Source organism: Corapipo altera, unplaced genomic scaffold (genome assembly GCF_003945725.1).
Source record: "Corapipo altera isolate COAL_440 unplaced genomic scaffold, ASM394572v1 2c, whole genome shotgun sequence".
Taxonomy (NCBI): domain Eukaryota; kingdom Metazoa; phylum Chordata; class Aves; order Passeriformes; family Pipridae; genus Corapipo; species Corapipo altera.
Window position 1 is genome coordinate 2665317 of NW_020884923.1, and position 19511 is coordinate 2684827.

The 19511-nt window shown below is 41.1% G+C and overlaps 1 protein-coding gene across 2 annotated transcripts; it reads left to right on the forward strand.

Moving 5' to 3' along the window:
* Positions 1–3676: 3676 nt before the first annotated feature.
* On the forward strand, positions 3677–19150 carry LGALS8 (galectin 8). 2 transcript variants are annotated; one of them, XM_027657344.1, is made up of 10 exons: positions 3677–3785; positions 5859–6033; positions 9827–9915; positions 10631–10841; positions 11497–11613; positions 13347–13403; positions 13482–13508; positions 14896–14984; positions 17294–17459; positions 17866–19150. In XM_027657344.1, exons 2-10 carry the CDS (start codon positions 5956–5958, stop codon positions 18013–18015), a joined length of 984 nt encoding a protein of 327 aa, XP_027513145.1. In that variant the 5' UTR covers positions 3677–3785; positions 5859–5955; the 3' UTR covers positions 18016–19150. The 2 variants fall into 2 exon arrangements, with proteins under 2 accessions (XP_027513145.1, XP_027513146.1); XM_027657345.1 differs by lacking the exon at positions 13347–13403.
* The last annotated feature ends 361 nt before the right edge of the window (positions 19151–19511 follow it).

Here is a 19511-nt window from a genome sequence, read left to right on the forward strand (position 1 = left end):
GTGATTTTTGATTTCAAAGGCAAGTCTTTTGGATAAATATGTATTTGTTATTGTGGTAATGAGAGTCATGTGGGATTCTTAAATGTCAGAGAGAGCTGTCCAAGTCTTCTTAGGATGGAATCAGCAAGGTTGGCTTTAGCCTTTTGGAACTTCAACATGAAAGTATTGCTGTGTTAAATTTTTTTCAGGCTTTGTTTACTGGCCTTCACAGTGCTATGAAGATGAGGATTGAAATTGTAGAAGAGATGAGAAAGAAGTAGCTTCTATTATAAATGATTGGTGAGAAATAACGTCTATGGTGTTAATTTACTCTTTCTTCTGATGTATATACACAAATAGGTCCCTTGACTGAAAATCTTAATTATCTCTTTCAACTTTTATTGAGGAATTCTGGAAACAAGGCCAAATGCTTTAGTAACTTGGATAATAAATGTGTTTCTGTGTATCTGTGTACAGCATGAGATGGATACACAATTTTACATAGCCACATTAATGGGCTTTTTTTTTTCATTATGAGTTTGCTTCAAAATTACGCAGTGTTTAGTTTGGGAATGGTTTTTTGTCTTCAAAAATAACCAGAGTTTCATGTTGTTGGTAAAAGACCCAACTATAAAATTCCTTAACAGAAAGAGCCAGGATGAGAAAGGGGCACCCAAATCCTTACAGTAGTAATAATATCTTGAATCTAAGCTGAGGATTTATTTTTGTCTTTGCACCCAATATATGTCAGCTTCCCCTACTTCAGTTCATTCACAATAAACACATTTTTTTTTTGTCCTAATTTACTTTTGCCTCTGCTTTCTCTGAATCGGAGAAGTTCACCAACTCAAAGGTCTATTGAAAGCCTGTTCTTCTCTAACGATCAGAAAACACCTACCATCTTGTGGTGAGAAGTGCTACTACAGCCTTCTCACTTTTTCTTTGAAAATGTAGGAGTGTTAAGTGCAGGGGAGCTCATCTGTAACTGCAGAAACCCACCAGGGAGATCTAAGGGCAACTGCAATGCTGATGATGAAGGTGTGAAGGTCAAGTCCTAGGGATCTTGCGTTTGGTCACAGTCTCATCAGAGAGTTTTTCTCTTTTGCACAAATACGTGATGTTGCTTCTTTCTTATCTCCCTAGGTAGGTAGGGACTGAAGCACTATGTGCAGATCGTGGCACAACAACCTGGGGGGGGGGTGGTGTAGGGGGTTGGGATGCAGACAGGGACAGCTTTGCTCTAGTATCTATTGCAGTGCAAACGAAGAAGTGATCCTGACTACTTGAAGAATCCTAGAGTGCTGTGTGACTGATTTAAAAAAGAAGGGGTGAATGTTTTAGGGGTTATATGGCTTAGAATGGGTTTTAAAAAGGACTGTTTACTTCTCTGTAACTTGTTTGTCCTTTGGCCCTTGTATCTCTTCTATATCTTGTTTGCTCTTATGATTCTCTTGTACGTTTTGCCTTAAAAAGCAGGCATTGCAACAAAAAAATAGATTACTTATTAGTTTCTGAAATGGCAGTAGCATTTTAAGCTTTTGAATGTGTAAGCCCATTAAAAAACCCACAACTTTTTATTTTGTTCCCTGTGATTTGTAAGCTTTAAACTGAAAACTAGAAGCTCTGAATGAACATTGGAGCTAAGTACTGACATATCAAGGAAGAGTTATAGAAGGCCACTAATTAACTTATAGCTAAATAAAAGCTGAGCCAGCTGGACTGTCAACTGAAATTTTAATGTTGGTGTACCAAGAAGTGGTGACTCATGTCCTGTTGGAATCTAAAGCCTTTCAAAGAAGCTAGGGGAATAATTTCCTTCAGAAAATGCTGTAATGTACAAACAGCTCCACTAAAATTGTGAAAGACACAACAGTGTCAGTCTTTTGAGATCATATGAAGTCCTTACACATAAAGTTTCTGCTGAACAATACATTGTGTTGGATGCTTTATCCCCGTGGCCTGTAGTACTGTATTAACTAGGGGAAGAAGTTACAGTTATTCTGGTACCACACAACAATATAAACGAGATTAGCTGAGAGTAACTTTTGGTGGGGAGGTTCCTTAATGGAGACTAGTAGCCTACTTCGGTTGCCCCACTGCAAAGCTAGATAATGTGTGTATCCATCAGCTTTGGGCCAAGGATAAACAAACTTGTCATAATGCATATTTTAGATCTGTTACTAGCCTGTTAAGAACTCTTGATGGGACCTGCAGAGAGCCATTGAAGTTATTAGTATTGAATAATCGTAGTGGCGGATTACCGTGTAAGTGATATTTGTACAGTTCTGGTTCAGGACAATATTTATCTTGCAGGTTATTCAGACAATGGGTCATTAAAACATATTATATGCTGCTGTGGAGAGTTGTTGTGGAGGCCCAGAAGTGGTGTCCTTGACTTAAAAATGAATTGGGCAAATTCATGGTCTGCTTATTCAGTAAGATGGTGCAATTGTAACCTCTGGATCAGAAAGTCCTAAATGGCTGATTGTCAGAAGCTCTGTGTGTGCTTTGTGGTTCCTTTGGCTTTCTCTCTGCTCCTCCAGGCAATTCATGGTGGCCACTCTCTGTAATGGTCTGGGTTCGTGACCTTTTGACTTGATGTGGTGCAGCCAGTTTCATCTCTGCTGGACCACAGATGTCTTGTACTAACCTCAACAGCTGAACACAGGAAGCTGTAATGGTACTTTATGCATCTTGTGTCAAGTCTAGGGAATTCCATTACTGGTGGAAATTTTGTAATTGGAACTGTTCATAAAATATTGGGCCAAGTAAGTGCTACTACATATGCTGTTACCCTGACTTTGGACAATGGCTTGCTGCCCTGAGAGATACAGGCTTGGCAGCAAGGACAGGAGGTCTGCTTGAGAAGTCTCCTTTGAGGAAGTAGGATAGCATGTAATGATGTACTTTATGACACTGTGCTGAAAAGTGTGAGGGACTGGAGAGCAGGAGCAGGTAGCTGATTGGCAGCAAATAGCTAAGGCAGCTAGCAGAGCCAAGAGCACTGCTGGGGTGAGTGACTCATGAAGGACAGGGCAGCTTGGAATGCTGCTGAGTCTGGTGCAGGTTGGATGCAGCCCAGCTGCCCAGCAGGGAAGGCACCAGCCTCTGCTTTGGTGAGAAGTGCAGATGTAAGATGAGGTGTTGCCAGACTCTTTGTAGTGGTGTCCAGCAACAGGATGTCCATAAACTAAACGACAAGAAGTTCCACTTCAGTATGAGGAAGAACTTCTTTACACTGAGAGTGGCAGAGCACTGAACAGGCTGCCCAGGGAGGTCATAGAGTCTCCCTCTCTAGACACGTTCAAACCCCACCTGGATGTGTTCCTGTGTAACCTGCTCCAGGTGATCCTGCCTGGGCAGGTGGGTTGGACTGGAAGATCTCCAGAGGTCCCTTCCAACCCTAACAATTCTGTCATTCTGTGTGAGATGGGTCTTGCCAGGAAACTATACATAGAGGAAGCAAAGGGTTTGCAGGGGAAGGAGCTGAATTAACTTCACAAGATGTAAATCCAGCCCCGCAGGGCATGTGGCTCTCGGACCCTCCCAGTCACTTCCAACACACCCTCGGTGCCAGGCAGGCACTGCACTTCCAGGAAAAGTCCGTCTGCCCCCGGCCGGGACCGGGCGGCACACGGGCCAGTTCCACAGGAGGCGGGCAAGTTCCCGAGGGCCGGCCCCGCGGTGACGTGGCGGCGGCCGGAAGCGGCGGCGCGGGGGCGGAGCGGGGGACGGTGATGGCGGCGCGGGGCGGTGTCAGCCCGCGGGTGTGCCGGCACTGGTAATCGCGGAGGGTGGTCGTGCAGGTAAGAGAGGGAACGGAGAGAGCAGTAACGTCCCCCCTTCCCGCGCGGGTGTGGGTCGGGGAGAGGGGCTGCTCTCGGCGGGCTCTGGGGGGGCCCGGGTCTGCCTCGCGTCGCCGAGAGGTCGAAGTGGCCGAGGTTGCCTGGTGAAACTGGTCCTGTGTCCTTCCAGTGTGCTGGAGTGTTGGGTTTGTAGCTGGGGGCGGGGACACCGACGGTCTTTTGTACTTCCATTGCCTGCAAATATCCATAAAGTATCTCGGTTATTCTCTTTGCAGAAGCCTTGTTGGCACTAGTGTAAAATCCAGTTTTGATTATAAGGTCTGACTGGAGTTACCTTCATGAAGGACGTTTTCTGCGTGTCACAGTGGCACAGCATAATAGCTGGTTATTGGCCTGTATGGTTTCCTGTTTTCCTGTTGAAGAGATTTTGCAGTGTGTGAGAAAAGGAAAGCATATATGTCTTTTCAAGTTCTGAAAGTCCATTCAGGGAACCTCAACTTGCAGTGTTGCAGATACGGTGTTCCGTGTACTGACAGCGGTTCCTCTGACAGGAGGGTACAGGAGAGCCTTGCAGTTGCATGCCCGTCTCCTGGTTTTCACAAACAGATCCTTAATTGCAGCTTTCCCTGATTACTGTGGCCTTGTCAATAAAATACTAATAAACAAACAAAAAAGCCCCTCATCACTTTGTCATAGTGCTGCCAGGTCTGTTACGACTGATAAGCTAGTTCTGTGCCAGGATCCTCTCCCAGCAGGATCTAGATTGCTGTTGCACACCCAGAGAAGTTCAGATAACAGCTTGTTGGGTTGTAGGTTTCATTTTTGTGTGGTCTGCTATTGGACTTTACAATGGTAAAGGCAAAATTATTGTTTGCTTTGGTCTTGATTTTCTCCTTTTAAAAATGAAAACAACGAAATTTGCCTGCACAGGCAAAAGTGAATTGATGGTAGTATCCCATGGGAAGATCAAAAGGCAGAATGTTATGCAGTGTTGGCACCTTATGTTCTCTGAATTGTATTCTATACACTGGTCTTAAGCAGGTGAATTAAAACCCTTCTGGCTCAAATCTCTAACAAGGTAAGTCAGATACTGCAAAATGGAGACACTCTATTGTTTAATCATTGCAGAGATTAACCCCTGTGTCCTGTGGAACAGGTCACAGACCTTGGGGTTTTTTGTTTGGTTGTGTTTTTTTTAATTTTTATTTCTAATGTTGCTTTTCAAACAGTAAGCATGCTAAAACCCTCACCTTTGACTTTTTCCCTGTCTGCCTGTCATCACCACATAGTTTGCATGCTACCTTAAGTTGTTTCTCCAGAATATGCAAGTAATAATTACTTAAGAGTCTCAGTTGGGCCCTGAATTTTGGTCACTTTGTTAGAAGATTTGCTAAAGAAGTTGCAGTGTAGCTGAATATACTCACAAGCTGTTGTTTTATTTCTTATTAATGTTATGCATTTAATTCAAGTTTTACAAACTCCTGTAATTAATTGTGGAGTTCAGGGATTGTGTGTGTTGGAAGAAGAAATATAAAACACCCTTTGCTTCCCTGCTGTGTCTTTGCCTACAATCTCTTAACTTTATGTAAGATAAAGATGGAAAAGACAAGGTCACCCCCTAAGACTTGTCTGCTCTGGGAAATCAGGGGTTAGTACAGAAAGAGTAAAAGAAACATATATGTTTGTTTGTTTTGGAGAAACTGCTTTTGTTCTGTGTATCTTTTCCCCATCTGCAGGCAGGGGTCAGCTGCAAATGGAGAGCTACTGGGGCCCTGTTGAGGAGCACTGAGTTGTCAGTAGATAAGGATGATTTTTACATGTTTCTCTCTCCCTATACTGAATCTTAGGAAGCTGCCAATGACAGTGTGTACTGGTGTGCACTGTCCCTCATTAGAGTGGCACCTTCTTTCTTTAAGCAAGCCTCTTATTTTTGTATTTCAAAACTCCAGCAAATTTGCTGGATAGATGTTTGCATCATTTCTTGTGCTATTTAAAGTTATACCTTGAAGGATTTCACTTCATGTTTTGTCACTTTGTTTCTTTCTAATTAAAAGTTTTGGGTTATTTTCTAAGGGATCTCTCCTTTGATGCTGCCTGACCAGTAAGTCCTTGAAATACGCTCCAGCAGTGGTCACACAAAACTGACAAACTTAAAACTGGAGGAGGGAAGATGACTTCCTTGGATGTAGCACAGAAGACAATGAGAAACCTGACCTTGGATACACCAGAGAAGACAATCAGTAACCCGGTAACTCCTCTGTCATGTCAACAGTGTCTGCCTTGGGAAATGAGACTTTGCTGTTTTGTGTTGTGCTGTTTTGCGTAGTGAGGAGTGTTACTGAGAACTCTGCACCGCTCGGGTATTTTAGGGAGAATGTCACAGGTGACACTAGCTGGTGGTGTTTACAAATTGTGCTGTGAACAAATGGACACTTAATGCATCGGACTTCCAAAACAGGACAGACATTCAGCCTTGGAGGGTAGTCTTTTTTCATGCACAGCTTATGTAGGTGTCTGACCGTTTTTGCAGAGTGTGCTGGAGAGTGAAAATATGATAAGTAATGTTTTCACTCGTAATTCTCTGAAAATATAGGTAGTGCCTGGCATCTGTTATGAAATGTTTATTTTGTGGTGCCTGTGACTTCAGTCTGAACAATTAAACTTGGAATAATTTTTCATAGTTCGCATCTTAATTTACAAAATCCCTGTTTTGTAGGGAAGATTTGAGCTAACACTATTCAGGAATTGCAGAGAGTAGATTTGACTGAATGTTGTTTACCTGGCTTAGAGTCTGGAGACTTTCTCTGAAAAACTCTAACATTCTTATAATCTGTGACAGCAACCTGACCCTGGCTCACCCTAAGGGCTGAGCTGAAATTGTGGGTTTTTTGTTGTGTCTTAAAAAAGGTAGTTTCTTTGAATCTGCGGGAAATAGTATTTCTAACATTCTGTGCTAGAACAGTTCAAAATATTAAAGTCTATAGAGTATCTATGTGGAGTGTACAGTAACATAGATCTGCACAGGACTTCCTTATCTATTACAGCTTTGCACTGTCACACTCTTGTGCCCTCAGTGATTGTTCATTCCCTCTACATGCTCACTGTATTTGGGAAATGGATAGAGTTAGGGATGATGGGGGAATACGTTCAACCTCCCTCACAAGAACCCAGCTGGAAGAGAAATGAAAGCTCTAGGATTACCTAGAAGATGGAAGGACTGAACTGCAAAGGGAAAGGGAGCATGAAAGTTGGTAACTGGAGGTTTTGGTGGGAGAGGAGGCGTGAAGAGGAGGATTAGGAGGTGTTTAGGACAAATGAGCAATCTAAGAGAGAGAGTAAGACTTCAGAAAATTCCGTGATTGCAAGGGGACTGATGAGTATGATGGGTGAGAAGACTTAGCTGGAGAATCAAAGGGGTAAACTGGAGGTTAGGGGTCAAGAGCCTAAGGTGAGAAAAAGAATGAGTATTTGGGATTGAAATATGGAGGCAGAGCTGATGACTGCAGGACAGCCTCCAGACAAGGCCATGAACAACCTGCTCTATCTGACCTTGCTTTGATGAAGGCACTGGGCTGGAGACACCAGAGGTGTCTTCCAATCTCAGCCCTTCTGTAGTAAGGCAGGCCATGAAAATGCCATTATTTCAGTGAATCGCTCCATTAGCGGCAAAACTTAAGAGCTTTATTACAGGTTTGAGTCTGAGATGTATTTCTTCATCACTGTACTATTCTCAGACATCTAGAAAATTCTACTTTCCTCTTTATCCCCTTTACCCCACCCATCTGGTAAGAATTGTTTACATGTCCAATCTGATAGGGCAGCTGTCCAGTACCCAGCAACCTGGATGAAAGCTGTGTTATCACAGTCCTTTCCTCTGTTTTATGAAAACTGGCACATTTTAGAAAGAACTTCATCTTCAAGACCTCTCAAACTAAGTTGACATGAGCAGTTGGCTTTAGAGGTAATTTTTGAGGTCTGAGAGATGGGATAATGGTGGATCATGTCATGTCATAAGCATTATTCTTAATAAACGAGGAAAAATTAGTAGAAGAGTGTCTTGGGACATAAGGAAATTACAGGCACATTCTGTGATGACAAAGTCTCATTAAAATTGCACTGTTGCACCCAGAAAATGCTATATTATGGTCTTGCAGATTCCATGTCTGAGCTTCTGAAGAGTTGATGGGCCATCTTATTTTCTCCTAATTAAATGCATCCTTTTAAATAAAGAAGTGTTTTTGCCACAATTCCTCTTTCAGGAGTAAATGACTTTGCTTCACTAGAGCAGTTAAGTCCCAGTATCCCTGGCCTTTGTCTGTGTGCTTCTCTGGTTTGTCTTTGTAGACTGAACCAGTAACTTACTACTCTACTGCATTACTCAGAGCTACTACCCCTCAGGAGCAGTGTGCTAAAGCTAAACCAGTCAAGATAAGTTTTTTTCTTTTTTATTATTATTGTTCTTATTTTTTGAATAAAAATGAGCTTCTTGTGTGCAGCTTGTGTATTAAGGAACCAAGCCAATGCTAGTAAGCAAAGGGATTTCAGCCTATTTATTCTTTCAATTTAACACTTCATTTCACATTTTGGTCCTCCTCTACTGCACCTGCTTAAGCCTATAAAAATGATGAGACTTAAAACAACCTGATAATTTGTGAGTTTATACTTGAGAAGCAAGTTTTGTTTTGGTTTGGTTTTTTTCTTGATGTAGAAGATGACTCCAAACTAGGTGTTATGCAGTATGTGGGAATGTGGAGGGAAGTGGAGAATGGGCAGAAAAGGATGTGTATCTACTGGCAGAAATAATCATCAGTGGATTTAGACAATTTTTTACTGTCATTCCCCCTTTCTTCCTCACAGATTAACAAGAATATGTGTCAGCAAACACATATCCTTTTCATATCTTCCTCTTCCACGTGATTTTATATATATATATATAAAACCTCAGCTTGTCCTTTTATGGTCCAATATTCCATTCAAGAGTAGTATTTCCAGCGCATTCATTATTTTTCTTGTTAAATTACTGGAACTTGTTTGCAATTATGTTTCATTCCAAAGATATCCTAAAATCTTACACACTATTCCATAGATCGTGGATTTTGTGTGAAAAAAAAACAAAACAAAAGCAAAATTTTTTGTCTGTTTAACTAAAGCAAATGCAACATTTGCTACCATTTACTTCCTTTTTCAATCTAAAGCACATGTGGTGAATGCAGAGTTACAGCTTTGCTTTCAGATCAGTCTCCCAGGAACTTCCACAGTTTAATATCAAGGAGCACCCCTTCCCTTCCTGAAATGCTGGGTGCACCAGCTGATGATCACAGTGGGGCTTCTGTCAGCGTGTCTGAACCTTGCCAGTGAGCTGTGCTGGGGTGACTGGGGCTTTCGTCTTAACTGACGTGTCCCTTCATATGGCTTAACAGTGTACTGTAGATACTATAAGGTCCAAGACTCCTGAGCAGGGCTATTTCAGTGCACTTTGCAGTTCTTAGCTCATTAGGGTAAGGTATTTTGTTGTGTTTGTTTGTATAGTTTTTACTAAGGAGACACTCTGTGACATACTGTCTTCTTTTCCATTCACTGTTTTCCAAAATGCAGCAAGAACAAGCAAAAAGGCACCTGCTCTAGTGTCTGGGGTCAGAAGTGTTGTGGAAGTTGCCTCCTGGTACCAGCAAAGAGCTGATCATAGTCAGCCCTTGGGAATGACCTAATTTTAAATGAATCCTCTTTATCCTCTACGAAAAGTGAAGCAATAAAATATTACCACTCTTCATTTAAGAGCTAGGAATGGAGGATGGAAATTTTAGTTTTAGTTATATCTGGGATGCTTGCATTTCATAGGAAAAAATATGCCAGGTTTTTCCTTCCTGTTGTGGTTTCTTTTAAATTAAAAGCTAGTTATGTTTCTTTTAACATGCTAGAGCACCACATAATTAAGTATTAGAATACTAATTTTTAAACTCTTGTGGATTCTTTTGCCTCCATCACAAAATGTTATTGGAATATTTTCTCTTTTTTGTATTTTTTTTCCTTCCCTCTTCTAGGTCATTCCATATGTTGGGACAATACTTGGCGGCCTTGCTCCTGGAGAGCTGATCGTGATACATGGGACTGTTCCTGATGATGCAGACAGGTAGTGGCTGTGGTGTCACATTTTGCAGTGTCACCATGTGAACAAGAATAGAATGGAAAAAATGTTTCCAGGGGTCTTACTTATGATGGCACACAAAGGCTCGATCTAAATCCCTGTGATAGCATTGGATTAAATGCAGACTTCAGTGGATAATGAAAGCTTTGGGATGAGAAGTGCAGTACTGATTTTTTGCTGATCCTCTCTTCTCTCTTTTTGCCTTGCCTGCTTTGGCATGTTTTTTTCCCAGTCATAGCAGATGTGTGCTTCTCTAAAGGGATTATCTGAGACTAACCAAAATGATAACTGAATGTGTTGTGTGTAGGGATTGCCTTAAACTGGGATAAGGAGGTATGGTGTAGTACATGGGCCCAGTATGGGTGTTATGTTCCCTGACTTTACCCAAAGTTCATTTGATATATTCTGCTGAAGATGATGGGAGGGAAGGTGGTGAATACTATAAGTGAGGGGTTTACATGATATGAATTATAAGCATTAGATAGATACTTAAATACTTCAATTCCTTGCAATAAATCTTGGGAGAACCTTTCACAAATATGTAGGAGTTGGACAAACGTTCATTTTGTCTGCAACATTCAGCAACGTTCATTTTGTCTGCCTGTTCTGAGGCTCCACAGTAAAACTCAAATGTACCTAGCTTTTAGGTGATTTCTTGACAGACTGAGCTGAATGTGGTTTGTCTTATTTTTATGATTAGATTCCAGGTGGATTTACAGTGTGGCAGCAGCATAAAGCCTCGGGCTGATGTGGCGTTTCATTTCAACCCCCGCTTCAAAAGGTCTGGCTGCATTGTTTGCAACACACTGGAGAGGGAAAAATGGGGCCGGGAGGAGATCACTTATGAGATGCCCTTTGAGAAAGGGAAGTCCTTTGAGATTGTCATCATGATTTTAAAGGATAAATTTCAGGTGAGTCTGGGCCAATTCTTCACCTGCAGCTGGTTGTCAGCCCAATAAAAGAAAGGTATTTTGTATAATTAAAATAAGTTTTGGAAGTCTTGGTGTCTGTATTACCTAGGTATAGTCTAAATACAGAAAAGTTTAGAGTTTTTCTTTAAAGAGGTGCTAATTAAAACAGAGTTTTAATTTTGTATTGCTTCCATCTAAGTTGGATGAGTAGGCAAGTAACTTTATGCCATGACTAATGACTACTCCATCCTTCCCTTCTTATGTGCAAAAGGCTAACCTTGGGATAAACCTGTTCTGTGACTTATGTAGGGACAGTCCTCTTGGAGGGAACATGTGAGGTGTATTTATCTTACTCTGTTAGACTGCAATAGTAGATTCTATTAGATTGGTAATACCACACTGGTAAATGATTAGGTGCTAGAAACAAAGGTGTGAAATGCAAATTTTAGTGTAGGCAAATAAATCTTCTTCATAGTGATGGAAAGACAGACTGAATCGTGGATGAACTGAACTAGTCGATCTGATGTTTTCTAGGACACTCCCCGCTTCTGTACCAAACCAGTGTAAACCAGAGATACATGCATACATTTTGATACGTGGCTGGTGTAATGTATGTTTAATACAGTTTTTCTGATTTTGTTTCCTGTCTCTTTAGGTGACTGTAAACAAGAAACACTTGCTGCTCTACAACCACAGAATTAGCCTTGAAAAAATAGATACTCTTGGAATATACGGCAAAGTGCAGATCAAAACTATAGATTTTGTTTCTAATGTAAGTTATATAGATACCTGATTTGTTTGATTCCTTTTCTTTCTCTTGCTAAACTGCATAGTAGGATTTATGGTAAAAAGGAAGTGAAGAAAAGCAGCTACACAATCTAATGTTAGTAACAAGATTTTAGTTTCCCCACATTTTGACATGAGAGTCTTGTGAGGATTTCTGTCCTGCCATTTTAGTCTTGTGGTTAGGGGCAGAAGGGTGACAAAGCTAGTAGGACAGATGGTATAAGAATTGATTGGATACTGAATCTAGAAGTGGATTAGACTTTTCAAGTGTTGCAGGGGCTCCAGAAGGAACTCTTGAGTATTCAGTGCTTCTGAGTGACAAGTTTAGCCATGACTGTCACTTGTCGCTTGGCTTTGAACACCAGGGTCAGCCACAGCTGGAACTCCTTGTGCACATAACCCTGTTTTTCCTGCTAAAATAACCAAATTGTCGAATGAAGCCAGAAGTAGGAGTGTACACTTATTTGTGGGGAATGAGAAGAGATATCCTTTCTAAAAGACTTTGTAGCTTGAGTTATATTTGGACCAAACTGCAGTGAATTTGAAGTGAAGACAGTGCTGTTCTTCCTCTCAACTGCCAGCTCTGCTAGAGAAAGTACACCATCAGGGAGGAGTTGGACAATGTTTTCCCCTGTGCAGAAGGAGAGATTCTTCTATTCTGGGAGGGTGAGTCTTTTAGAGCAGAAACTGAAGGAGATAAATTCCAGGGAGATACAGAAGGTGAATGCCTTTTCCCTTTTCTGTCACTCACTAAGGCAGCCTACCTACTCCTGTGTATAATATTCTGTGTCTTTTCTGCTCCATCCTCACTACATTGTGGGCAAAGCTTGGGTCTCTTGCTGCCAAATATCAGGTCTAACTCAGGTCATCAGACTAACAATTGTGTTGGTAAAAGGTGAAGGACCTGAACATAATGAGGTCTATGCTTTAAACATAGGTCTTACCCACTGATAATTTGCAAAGCCTGTAAACAGACTTTCATGGGCCCCATCACTTGGCCTTGGGCATGTTGCCAGAAATGTGTTCCTACAGAGCTGTGTGAATCCTGGTCTTGGAGGACTGACTCTGAGAAGAGCTTGGGGTCAAGCAGGTGCTGTAGGTTGGTGTCTCAAGCACAAAAGTGTACACTTGGTTTAGTCCGTGGTTGCTGTAACCTTTGCAGAAGAAAAGAATGGAGAAAGGGTGATTGTTTCATTTTAGTCTTTGCTTCTAAGACTCTTTCCTGAGGAGGAAGGGGGAGGCTTGTGTTGAAATGAACAAGCTGAAGACAATCTGCTAGGACTGAGCAGGAGCTGTGTCTCTGCATGGCCACGTTGCTCATCTGTCTTTCCCATGGGAAGGGACAGGGATGCAGGGAATTTCTTAGAATCCCAAGGACCCCCCTGAATGGACCTGCTGTGCTGGCATTTCTACCCCAGTGAGGAAAACTGTGGGTACCCTCCAATGCCGAGGGCTTAATAGTGCTCTTACTGTTAAATAAAGATTCAAAATGTAATGATGTGGTCTTCAGAAATCTCAGTTTGGTTTCAACTATTGTACTTCAGGACTTTTCTGTGGTTTGTAGAGGTTTGGCTATCTTTTTCATTACCAGAGCCCTAGATTTCCATGTTAACAGTTCACCCTTCAAAGCAGCACAGATCCTTGTATGCTTCTAAACCAACTTTATGTTAAAAGTTCTGTGATGTTAGCAATGACACCTAAATATCTCTCTTTCTGCAGTCTTTACAAGGCTCTCAGCCCTCGTCTCTAGGAGTAACAAAGATAAGCACAGAAAATGTACGTATGTTTGTAGAAGGTTGAATGCATCTCCCTGTTGTCTGATAAGCTAGATAATGTTCTTTTTTTCTCTTGTAGGGGGTAATGCCGAGTGGTTCACAATTGGTAAGTGTCTTGTGTAGATTTGTGGCAAATGTGAAGAGTAAAAAAATCAAAATAAAAATATCTCAGTTGTTTGGGGAAAAAACATGCACAGAACAAGGGAATTGAGAGTCTACTGCGAGATGATCATCAGTGATGTTTTGTAGAGAGTAATCCTCTGCTACTAGTAAAAGTGAGGCTATTTGTCAAATCGTTTAGAAAACCCAAAAGATAAACACAGTTTCCACAACCATAACAGAGAAATAAAAAGTTAGGTACCTGAAGTTTTAAAGGACCAAATCACATTCAAAACTTTTTTTTTTTTCCAAATAAGCCTGCTTTGTTTTCTCTACCTTAGGGAATACCTGCAAAGCAAAAGTATTCTGCAGTCATACCATGTTAACGTGTGTGTGCTGGAAACCTGTCTGGTACATCTTCCTGTTGCTGACAGATCCATGCCATCCCTGTGTACACTTCAGGTAGCTGGATGCAGGCATTACACCTTAGGGTTGGAACTTGCACCCAGCTAACGTGGAGCATACACAGAGTGGGTCCTCATCTTTTTGCAAGAAGCTGTACAGGTGGACTGTATCCAGTCTGCAGTAAGGACCATGCTCAGACTGAAAAGGGGTTGAAAGCCAGGAATATATACAAATAGAATTAGTGGAGAAGGTGAAGTTGCAGTGAGTGACATGATTTTAGGTGTTTTGCCACTTAACAGCCTGCCTTCTTCAGTCTTATTTCAAAACCAGATAACATGCAGTATTGTAATTTGCAAGTGGTGGACTCCAGCAAAAAACATAAAGAGGAAGTACTTCTCCATTTACTCCTTTTCCCTGGTAAAAATAACTTCTAACACAATGAAAAAGTAAGATGAATAAAATATTTACCCTGTCTATCATTATGAACTGATGCAGGAGGACAGAATACTCATTGACCCTACTTCTGGTACTTATGCAACTGTGGGACACCACCACACCTAGCATGAGTCTTACCCTTCAAAGCAAACCTGATGCTTTCAGAGAGGAAAGGTCAGGATGTCTCTATCTATATAATTACATGTTTTGAAATTAAATTGTTGCAGGGAGTTTCATGCTTACATTTTTCTTGTTTTGTTTTTGCCATTTTCCTCTCCTTCCACCATTAGTGTTGGCAGAAGTAGTTGTAAATAATGCTAATTTTGAACCCAAGGTGGTTGTCTAAAGAAAAAAGCCAACTGAGTTATGTTTATCTCAGTGTTAAGTTTTCCACTTATAGTATTAGCATTCCAGAACATGTTGATGGGAATAACTTTAGCTGTAGGTGCATATTCGCAATTGTAGGCCAAATTTCTTCCTGCCGTAGTAAAGCTCAGCTTGTATATTGGAAAAGTAAGTCACAGTCAAAACTTTTACTGGTGGTGTTCTTCCAGGGTGTTCCTTATGTTGGGAAACTTGACACTGCACTTCATCCAGGATGCACAATTGCCATTAAAGGAGAAGTGCATAAAAACCCGAAGAGGTACGTTTTATGATTTGTTTTTCTGATATTTAACTAAAGTACTCTTGAGGATGAGTAGGCTTTTCCATTGCCTCTGTATGTCCTTATTGACTTGCAACTTTGCTTCTGGAATCATCTGAAACTACAGTGCAGTTTTCTCAGGAACTTGCAGGATACTGCTTTAAAGAGGACTTAAAGAGCAGCTCCATTGTGAAAAGTGAAGGTAAAACCTGAATGACTTACCTACTAAATCTGCATCATTCACATGTTTGTGTATCTGTTTAGGGCTTTCCATTGTGCAAGGTGTGTGAGCAAATGTACTGTACAGTGACAGCTTCTATTCTAAAGAGATTCAAGAGTAGGGAAATTGGCAGAAATAGGTGGAAAATGAGTGAGTTAGACGAGTTGCTGGTGTGCTCAAATGCTACATGTCACAACATTTCTCTGAATACCTCTCTGACAACCTGCTTGGTATATGCATGAAGGTACTAACTGACAAGAGCTGAGTGATGAACTGAGTGATTAGAGGGATGGAACTCCTCTCCTGTGAGAAAAGGCTAAGAGAATTGGGATTGTTCAGCTTGGAAAAAAAAGAATACTTGAGGGAGACCTAATTGCACCTTTCTGGTACCTGAAGGGAGCCTACAAGAAAGATGGAGACAATTTACAAGGGCATGTAGTGACAGGACAAGGGAAAAGGGCTTCCAACTGAAAGGGAGTAGGTTTAGATTAGATATTGGGAAGAAATTTGTTACTGTGAGGGTGGTGAGGCACTGGAACAGATTGCCCAGGGAAGTTGTGAATGTCCCATCCCTGGCAGTGTTCAAGGCCATGTTGGATGGGGCTTGGAGCAACCTGGTCTAGTGGAAGGTGTCCCTCCCCACAGCAGGGTCATTGAAACTAGATGATCTTTAAGATCCCTTCCAGTCCAGGCTATTCTGTGATTTTATGAAAGCTGTTAGAGAAGTATGAGCTATAAGTTTGATAGCAAATTAGGAACAACAGGTTGCAAAGAAGACATTTTCCCAACATGAAAAAAAGGTGGGAGAGGAGGGGAGCACAACATAGTCAAAATGTAGCTGAGGAAATGTCTGTGCTTCAGCATGCTTTTTATTTAAAGAGTGGTTTGGCTCTGCAGAAACATGCCTAAAAGTGAAGCAATTAGGGCAAATGATGAATAGCATGCTTTTCACACTGTGTGTGTGCATTGCATTCCTACTTTCTCAGGGCATGTTTCTTCCCTGCAGTTGAACAGCATTCAAAGTTCACATTCATACTGGAACCTAAGTCTAGAAATCTCATCAACAAAGTTTGGATGGACTTCAGATTGAACAGGATAAATAGTAATTGGAGAGTAGCATTTGTATTCCTTCTTTTGGCTTGAAAAGTTTATTAGCACATTTCAAGTGCTGAATGTGCTGCTTATAAGCATGACGAGGCTTTTGGCTGTTAGTTAAAGCATTGCAGGTTGTCTGCTCTTTGGGTTTGAGCTTTTAAATATGTCTATTTATGTGGACTTTATTAGTTATTTCATGACTTCCACTCATTTCACACAGTTCTTGATGTTCCTTTTTTCGTGGTGAAAAAGAGAACTTCACAGCTTGGAAGTACTGCAGTATTTCCTATCTGGACTGAGCAATTCTCAAAAGAGGGTAATAATCTAACAGCTGGAGCTAAATGCAGTAAGGTCTTTGCCACAGATTGAAGCATTTGTTTGAATTTGGATGACTCTTCCCTCTGATCACTGTTCTCCAGAGCTCTGCTTTAGGAACCCTGTTTTGTGGACATGTCTGCGACTGTGGAGTGTTCATTTAGCCTGGGCAGACCTATGCTGCCTACAGAATAATATTTTGTATGCATGGTGTCCCACTAGTCTTGAGTGCGTGGAGAGAAACCTCAAAACTTTTCCTCAGAGTCTAACCAGTTGGCAGAAAGAATAGTGTCTTCAGGTAAAACAAAGCCTCCTCCTCTCCATTGTCTGAGTGAAAGAGAAGGGGGAGCAGGCAGCACGGTGTGTTCCTGTGAGAATGCTGCTTCCTAGTGCAATAGGGGGCGGCAGGTCTTGGCCCTCCTGGCTCAATACCTTCCTGCTGAGACATGAGCAGAGAGCTGAGAGTGTGAAGCTGATCTAGACAGATCATGTCCTACATTTGCTACCTCCAGCAAAGGTTTCTGTGCAAGGGAGACAAATGCATGTTAGCTGCCCGCTTGGTTCTTCAGGTGAATCATGGCACTGGCTCCCAAACCGTCCTGAGTATTGGCTAAGGACTTGGTAAATGGCAGGGACTACTGCAACATGTTTATAAACCCTTTTAAAAAATATCTTCCAGCTTTGCTATAAACCTGAGACCAAGTGACTCAAAGGACATTGCGTTACATCTGAATCCTAGAGTGAAAAATAAAATTTTTGTAAGAAACTCCTACCTTCATGACAGCTGGGGAGAAGAGGAAAAGGAAGTTGCTAACTTCCCTTTCAGTCCAGGGATGTACTTTGAGGTAAGATTAACTGAAACAAAGCATCAAACAAGAAATTCTGCCAAAAGGATTAACATACAGATTTAAGTAAAACTGCTATTCCTGCATGTCAATGTCTTGAGAAGATTTAGGATAAGCAGAGCTTTGACTTGGTTTTAAATAGAAGCAAGAATTTGGCCTGTGCTTAGGATGAATTTTAATCGAATTGAGTTGGACTTGGTAATCCTTAGGGGTCCCTTGCAATTTAAGTTATTCTATGATTCTGTGAATTCTATCGATGTTCCACTTTTATTTTTAAAAGTTGCTTATGCATGAAACATTCTCTGTAACAGAAGCAGGTCTTGCCCAAGTCTGGGCTAGGTCATCAGGTTGTTTTTCATGTCTTACCTGAGTTTAAAACTTTACTGTTTCTCTTCTTGCTTTTCAGCTGATTATTTTCTGTGATGCCTACCAATTCAAAGTTGCTATTAATGGTGTTCACACTCTGGAGTACAAGCATCGTTTTAAACAACTTGAAAAGATCAACGTAGTGGAAGTCACAGGAGATGTTCACTTGTTAGATGTGAGGAGCTGGTAGTTCTTTTCAATCTAAAAGAATTAAGCCTCTTCTAATGACAGTGCCTCCTTGTCAAGTACAAACAGGTGCTGACTCATGCTGAGCCTGCCTTTAATCTGTCTAGGCTTCTGCATCTGCCTGAGTTAGGCAAGTACCAGAATTGCTAACTGCAAGATTAAATCCTCCTCCAGTTTACAGTTTCCTGGCAAGCTAAGTGTTTGCTCAGATAAATCTCCTGTATTACTGAACCTAGCAATATCAAAATGCTGCAACCTACTGCGTCTAACAATTGCACTTGTTATGTTTAAATTAAACTACTGTTCATCATTTCTCAATGGCATACATTCATATTGTGATGTAGAAATGAGACTGGAATATGATCCAAAGATACAGTTATCCACCTCAAAAGGGTTGTTCATAATTTATTTAAAATAGAACTGTGAAATATACTTTCCTACTTCTTAGTTAATATTAGCAATTATAACATTTTTACTGAGGCTAGATTAAGCAAACAGTTGACCCATTAGTTCTAGCAAAAGGCAAGGAGGAGTTTGATGTTAGTTCTTAGCCTGCTGCTGCAGCAGTACCTTCTCTGACACTCATGGTTGTATCACTTCCTGCTTCTAAGGGACCTAACATTTCTACCTTTCAGTTTTCTAAAGTGAAACAAAGGAAAATGATTTAGCTGGTTCTAATTTCATGAACTTTGGAAAGCTTATTTGATCTGAAGTGGCTCCTAACTGAGTTAAGATTGCTTAGAGCCTGAAGATGATGTTCGTGGGTTTCGTTTTTGAAAAATGTGTGAACCCAGGTACTCCAGGTAGGGTTTCAGCTGAGAGGGCACTTGAGTGATGACTACTCAAGTAGTCACTAGAGAATGAATCTTTTTTCAGTCTTGTATTAAAATACTGTCGGTGTGAAACAATGTTCCTATTCAGTTTTCTGTACAAATGTCAGTCTTAATTTTTAAATTATTTTTAAAAATAAGTTGCTATTGACTGTCAATACATGCCTGAAGGATGTCCCTATTTATCTTAAAAGCTGCCAGAAGTGAAGCAATTTCAAGAATAAGATGTACACTAAAAGACTGTTAATTACCAGATTTAATGTATAAAAAGCATAAATAAAAACATCTGTGAACTCTGCTTTTCTCCAAGTGTGGCTAAGTAGCTATGATCCCTTTTTGGTTATATCTTGTCTTGTTTTGCTTATTGTACTACCAGTATCTCCAGGTTGGTGTAGTGACCCTGACTGGAACACCATTTCCACTTAGTGGAATTAGTGATCCACAGACCAGTTAACCTGAGCAGGTGTAGTGCTGGGCCTTGGCTGTGCTGGTGTGGCCTTCAGGACAGTGGTGTGCTGTATGTCCCCCTGGGCTGCAGGATAAACTTAGCTGGCTGATTTTAACAGAGGAGCTGGAGGGCAGCTCCTAATGGCAATAACACACCTTGCCTTCCTATAAGAGTTCAGCGGGAAGTTCTTGTGTGACCATCCTTTTTGTTTGACAGCAGACA